Here is a 6,907-nt window from a genome sequence, read left to right as displayed (position 1 = left end):
AGGACAAATTTGTCCCGGGACAGTTTTGTCCTAGTGCGGAAGGAGTCTTATATTAGGCTCAGGGGGGTCTCATGACTAAGCGTCAGAGCAGCAGGGTAACGATGCAAAGATTACGTTTCTTGTCGAGCAAAAGGAATAGCAACAGGACTCAAAGACGAGTTTCCGGGTGTATGTGCAATGTATTATCCATGGCCTTTCTCTCCATTATTATGATTATGAGCACAGACCACACCAAATGGTACTAAATCTGAGGACCACACTTTGGCATACCGTGGGGTGGCAAAGGGGCGGAGTCATGGGCGTGGCGGATTCATTCGAACTCTTCCGTGTCTGACGGACGGCGTGATATGGAAGACCTGACATGTTTTATTTGTAAAAGAGCTTCATTGTTTTGTTGTCACATCGGTGGAAACGGAGAAATCGAAACTAGGAATGGAATTCTGACTTAAAACCACCCTAAATAGCAAGAATGATTTATTTGTTGGTGAATGAAGCGCCGAAATGGTTTTGTTGTGGTGAGCAAGTTGCAATTTAGATATTGATGCAGTGCACGATCCATATCATATCATATTCTTCTTGTGTTTGAGTGATACTTTGTTGGCATCATTTTCTACTTCCTTCTTTCCAAAATCTTTACTTTCCTTTGCCTTATTAGGCTTTAGGCAGGATTTCCCCTTCTCAACGTCTACCCTTTTCTCGTTAGTCTGCATCAGGTCAGCCAGCCAATTTGTGACAAATGAACTTTTAAAAAAAAGTCACAAGTTTTGTTCATGAAACGAACTCATCTCATGACATGTCACGGTCAAATCAAAGTCAATGAGAAAAAACGGGTGTCCTGATGAGTGTATCAGTAGTATCAGTGTATGTCGTGGATCATCCACTTTTTTATAGGCCAAGGGGGAAACCAGAGACAGCAGACCACATAGTTCTGCACTGTCCTGTGATGAGGTTGGCGGAGGTTTCTAGGCTGTCCTCCGCTGCAGTGAAGATTTAAAGTACTAGAAGATAGCTGGAGACTTGGACTTGGAAATATAGTCATACTCATACTTTACTACTTCTGTTTTGTTATTTCTTATTTGGGCAAATGCAAACAATACAAGGTTGCCCTTGTCTTGACAGTTGACATTATCTGTTGGGCAAGATAGAAACTGATCTTTAAAAACAACAATATACAGTGTACAGTGCCGCTGAAGCAGGTAGTCAGGAATTGAAACCAACAAAAGACAAATTAGAAATTTAGCTGGTGAGGGATCTTAGATATAACTTTAATCCATTCTTTTTCATTTATATATTGTTATTGCAGGGTATATGGCTGACTGTCAACATTGTGCTGTTTGTGAAAACATATCTTTATTATCGAGATGCTGAGGAGTATTATTATTTACATGAACTTGTAGGGGTACGTACTTGGAGAAAGATTACATTTGATGTAAAATATTAGATTTGAAGTTCTTTTTTATCAAGAGACGAACACAATTTTTTTTTCATTTATTTACAATACAAGTCTTAGAAACTCTTTAGATCCATCTACACACTAAATAATCACAAATTAAAATCCATGCAATGGCAGGCATGCATCAACAAATAACGAATACTGAATTCCGCTCCCAGTTCATTTTACGGAACATCAGACATTTCTATTCAAGTCTGAAAGAAACCGCATACCTTGCATTTTATAAAATCAATCTTAGATTATTCCAGTACAATTTGGGATCCACACTTACAATCTGCTATTGAAACTGTCCTGTGTCACACTGCAAGATTCATGAGCAAAAACTCCTGCCCACATAGCAGCGTAACAGACATAAATAACACAACTTGGATGGACTGCCTTACATCCCAGATGGAAAGAACAAAAAACTTTGATGTGCAAATTACAAAGGAAATGATGGTAATCTCATTAGAACAACGAGACATACACCCAAATTCAAGCACTCAAAGGAAAAACCACCTCAAAAACATTAACATAAACACACTTGTATGCAAGCTCAAACGTCTTCAAGTATTCTTTTGCACCCCATACCTTCAAAGACACTGGAATACTCTTTCTGAAACACATATGAACACGACAGATATAGACACCTTCAAGCAGAGATTATCAAAGTCTAAATACCAATAATGGCTACCACATTTACAACACTCTCCAACCTCAAGCACAAATATTCAGAACTGAGTCAACTTCGCTTAAGATTCATATTCAGACTCTCTCCCCTCTCTCTCTGTCTGTCTCTCTGTTCTGTCTGTCTGTTCTCTCTCTCTCTCTCTCTCTCTCCTCTCTCTCTCTTTCTCTCTTTTCTTTCTCTTCTCTCTCTCTCTCTCTCTCTCTCTCTCTCTTCTCTCTCTCTTTTCTCTCTCACTAACTCTATCTCTCTCTTATCTCTTCACTACTCTGTCTCTCTCTCTCACTCTCTCATCGTTCTTTCTGGCTCTTTGCTCTCTCACTCTTGCTAACTCTCTCTCTCTCTCTCTCTCTCTCTCTCTCTCTCTCTCTCTCTATCTTTCATGTACTCTCTCTCTCTTTCACTCTATCATTCTCTCTCTCACTTACTCTCTCTTTCACGCTCTCACTAACTCTTTCACCCTCTCTCTCTCTCTCTCTCTCTCTCTCTCTCTCTCTCCCTCTCTCTCTCTCTCTCTCTCCTCTCTCTCTCCTCTCATCTCTCTCTCTCTCTCTCTTCTTCTCTCTTCTTCTCTCTCTCTATCTACATATCTTTTCTCATACACTCATACACAGTATCTGCCCCACCCAGCTGTTCAAAGCATTTCATTCATGTCTACCAACCCAACTCCCCTTTCTCCTTACATCAGTGAGAATTCACATAAGGTAGAGTATTATTGTGGACACATCCTTTTTTCTTCTTCTAGACAATCAGAAATGCTTGTTTGCGATTGGGAAGAGCAAAACAAATGCAAGTGAAACCTCTTGTGTCATTTTGCAGGTAGCATTTCTATGGTGGAAATGACCTAGTTAAATGCGACTTTATGAGCTGAGGTGCCCATTGAATGGATATTTGTGTTTACTAAGAAAATATAAAGCCCAGAAATAGGGATTCCTGAATCCCTCATTAAAACTGTCACCTTGTTGAATGTGACCTCGTTGAGTCGGGCACTCATACCACTTATTTATTGTTTTGTGGGTTTAAATACTGTAGTCAAATTCTGTTTTGAGAAAAGTTCATTAAGTGATATTGCACAGGGGAGAAAATAAAGTTTTTAAATTTTTTAAAATAGTCATAAATCAGAGATAAATTCTTATCGATCACATGATAATTATTCTGTTTGATTTCATTTATTTTTTACCAGAGTTCCTTATGCTGGGCCAGAGGAAGTGCTCAGTGTCTTAACTTTAACGTCATGTTAATTCTATTTCCTGTTTGTCGAAAACTCATCAGTGCTATACGAGGATGCTGCATGGTAAGTTGGAACATTCAGTTTTGATAGAATGATGAAGTTTCAAATAATCTTTCCTCATTGTTTCAATACTGTAATTGAACGGCAGTGGTGATGTAAAATGAAAGTGTGACTCATCTTGGGAATTTGGTATTGAAACAGGGTGAAATATTACCTACTCAGTCATAAGATCTGCGAGTCAGAATTTATCCAGTATCTGTAGCATTAAATAGTCAATAGGAATTGCTTGCTATCCTATTTCAAAGTACTTTCTGCCAAATCAATCAGATTCAGCTACCCAATCACTACTAAGTTGGCAGTGTGGTCAGAAAAAATATCTACTGAACCTGGAACTGATACCTTTGCTTTTAGGATATGTGCTCTATTTTCTTACCCCCATTCTTATGAACCATACACTAAAAACTCGCTTTAAAAGTCAAGATTATGAATTCGATTTAAGTTGTTTCGATTTATAGAGTAGAATGAGTGTCATTTCTTCAATAATGATGAACTCTGTTAATAACCTCAGGATTGAAATGTGAATATTGACACTCAAGTTAAGTTATGTGATTTGCTTGAAGCTTCGTCCCATGATGAATGTGACATTAATCCAAAACCTTCCAAAGCAAAGCAAAGATCAATGGTTATTTCACTCTTCCTCAGTTTTTACTTTGTAACCTCAGTTCTTGTCTTGTCTGTCTTGACTGTATTGTGCTACCTTCTGATATTTCTCTCGTTGTTGGCTGAATAAGGGTTTTGAAATTTGCCCATAACATTCTTTATTACCTTATATGTTCCATTTTTCTCGTTACATAATTTTAAATTCCAGCGCTTCAGACATCCTTAATTTATTTACTTTACTTATTAGTATTAATATATAATAATTGAAAAGCAACCACAATCTTCAACAACAGTGTAAAAGTAAGCATAAAAATATTTTTAAATTGAAGCTCTTTATGTTAGTGCAATATCCACTAAACATGTTCAAAGCGCTTTTTGAAGTGCCCATGACCAACAGCAACACATAAGATGTAGAAACGGAATAATGCCTGTTAGGCGATATTACAATTTTTTTCCAACAGAGCTGTTAACAGCTGTTAATGACCAGATACTCATTTTACATCTGAGTACAGTGAGATGTGAGTAAAGAGCATTTTCCAAGGGTTCAACTATGTGCTGAGTGAGGCTCGAGCCCAGGATCTTCTGATCCAAAAGTGAGTGTCATACCACAAGACCACATAGCCGCACAATACAAATTTAATTAATGCAACATGCCTCCTCAAAAGCAAACCAACCTTTGCATCATTACCAATGCTCTCATTTATGGTTTTAAAGTGTAACATTATTACCATACCAAAAGGGAATGGGTTGAGATGGACTTAATAACCGGGACTTCTTTATTCAGCTAAAGACATGCGATGGCTCCATTCTTGTTACATTCTACGGGGATATTCATGCTATTGATTACTTAAAAATTTTAAAGATAAATAACACATTTGTTGAAGCTCTGCAATAATTCCAATTAACAGGCAATGCTCCTATCAACTAGTATAAATTATATAGAAAAAAAATGTGTCACAGACAGAGCGTTATAAGTAAGTGGTTGTTCCAATAAAACATTCCAAATACTGGCTTCCACTATATTATACATTTTGCACACATTTTCTTTGTCATATGGAAGATGGATATTATATTCGAAGGTGCCATTGCTGTCTTTTTACCAAATTGTACTGTTGCCTAACAGCTGCCTGTCTCATCCAATGTGTTAAATGTTTGTTGTTCCATCATCAGGAGATGAAAAAATAAAACATTCTACTAAGGCGCTGAGAGCGTTGTGCTTATTGTGGATTAACTATGTGTACTTTTTTTTTTCCTTTTTTTTTTTTTTTTTTGATTGAAGGTTAAATTTTTGATTATGTTTTTCATCCTCAGTGTTGCCCAAGAACCATCCGAAGCCAGCTAGACAAAAATATCACCTATCATAAATACATAGCATATATGATTTGTCTGATGACTTGTAAGTTAAGTTATGGATAATTTATGTTAAAGAAAACACTCTCCACTTCTGGCTGCCAGATCGAAAATAACTAATTCACAAACAGATGTGTGGCTTTAGTGTCTCATTTTTATTTGGAAATAATTTGGCATAAACGTGTCATCTCTCAGCATGTATCATAAATTTTACACAATCTATTCTTAACATTAAGTTTTTTGTGAAGTGAGATTTCCAGTACCAAATATATTTCTTCATTGGTATTTATACCCATAAACCAAACATCTGTTTCAATGTCAGTTCTAATTTGTGACCTGTTGGTTCGATCTGGTATTATGTCAGGATGAAACTGTTGCCAAAAAGTGGATTTAAAGTTAAAATGATCAGAAATGTAGAATTTCAGATCAGAAATCAGAATTTAGTTTTTGACCTCAATGAAACCTAATCCAATTTTCATACTTTTGATTATATTATATTCAATTTTTTAGCATCTAATCCACCCGAAATTATTACTGTTTTGAGGTGATGGATCACATTTTTCTATTCAAAGTCGTGTTGAATGATTTGTGCCATTGCTGAACATTAATTAATGGAAAAGAGAAAAAAACAAACTCTTTAGGTATGCTCAGGGGTTCAGTGTGCCATCTTGTAACAAAAGTTAAGTATTGTTTTGCACTGTGAACAAGTAGATGGATGACAATGATTATGACAAACAAAACAAAAAATAGAAACTATAGCTCTGGCTTTGTGTCCTTACACTCATCTCCACAATTTGCCTCAGGGTGATGAGTAGTTAGTTTATGGCGGCATTGTAAGCGTTTATTACTGGGGAAGGGCGCCCTAACATTCAAGTATGCTGTGTGAAATGGAAACTTTATTCCATATGGCTTGCTGGAGGGAGGCATTGTAAAATTGCATTAAACCTTTTTATTTAAAAAAGAGGGTTTTAAAATTCTCTTCATTAAACTTGGTGTCTAAATAGATGAGAAATTGTTTTGTTTACAATAATAGAATAAATACAATTTACTTTCTTCATTGAATCTGGTATCTGAGTAGATCCGAGATTGTTTAGTTTACAATGATTAATACAATAAATAAAGACCCTAATCCACAATGCGCGTAGGAGTGCTTTACATAAGATTACACTCACTATATGGGAAAAATATTGTTGGTATAAGTTTTAAAAAAAAATATTTACATTTGTTATGCCATTCTCTGTTTTTTGTCAGTCATCCATGTAAGTGCCCATATCTTCAACTTTTGGGGAGGTTGGCAGAGGCCAAGAAATGAAAGGTTTTGATGTCCGTATATCCAATTGAGTCTTATTACCATCGTCCCCTAAGGTACATGGATCAACCCCATCCGCTCAACTGATCCGGTAATTCATTTGCTTCCTGTTTTTCTTTTCATGGCAAAATTTAATTTTTTGTGACATTTCCTTTTATATAATCTCTTTTTCTATTGATTAATGTGGTTCAGTGGTATGATCTTGGACTCACAACATGGTCTAGAATTTAGGTCCAA

The 6,907-nt window shown here is 36.3% G+C and overlaps 1 protein-coding gene across 1 annotated transcript; it reads left to right on the top strand.

Annotated features, from left to right (window-relative positions):
• Window positions 1–807: 807 nt before the first annotated feature.
• Window positions 808–6,676, top strand: LOC144961219 (NADPH oxidase 1-like; the record flags this gene model as incomplete). The annotated part of the gene is made up of 5 exons (XM_078894492.1): window positions 808–861; window positions 1,304–1,399; window positions 3,304–3,414; window positions 5,323–5,407; window positions 6,613–6,676. Coding segments are annotated over exons 1-5 (401 nt in total), but the record flags the coding sequence as incomplete, so codon positions are not given.
• Between the last annotated feature and the right edge of the window lie 231 nt (window positions 6,677–6,907).

The sequence above is a fragment of the Berghia stephanieae genome, unplaced genomic scaffold (genome assembly GCF_034508935.2).
Source record: "Berghia stephanieae isolate SIO BIC M18660-M18661 unplaced genomic scaffold, UCSD_Bste_1.3 scaffold1791, whole genome shotgun sequence".
NCBI lineage: Eukaryota > Metazoa > Mollusca > Gastropoda > Nudibranchia > Aeolidiidae > Berghia > Berghia stephanieae.
The sequence above is the reverse complement of the archived record's forward strand: the minus strand, read 5'-3'. Positions and strand labels throughout refer to the sequence as shown.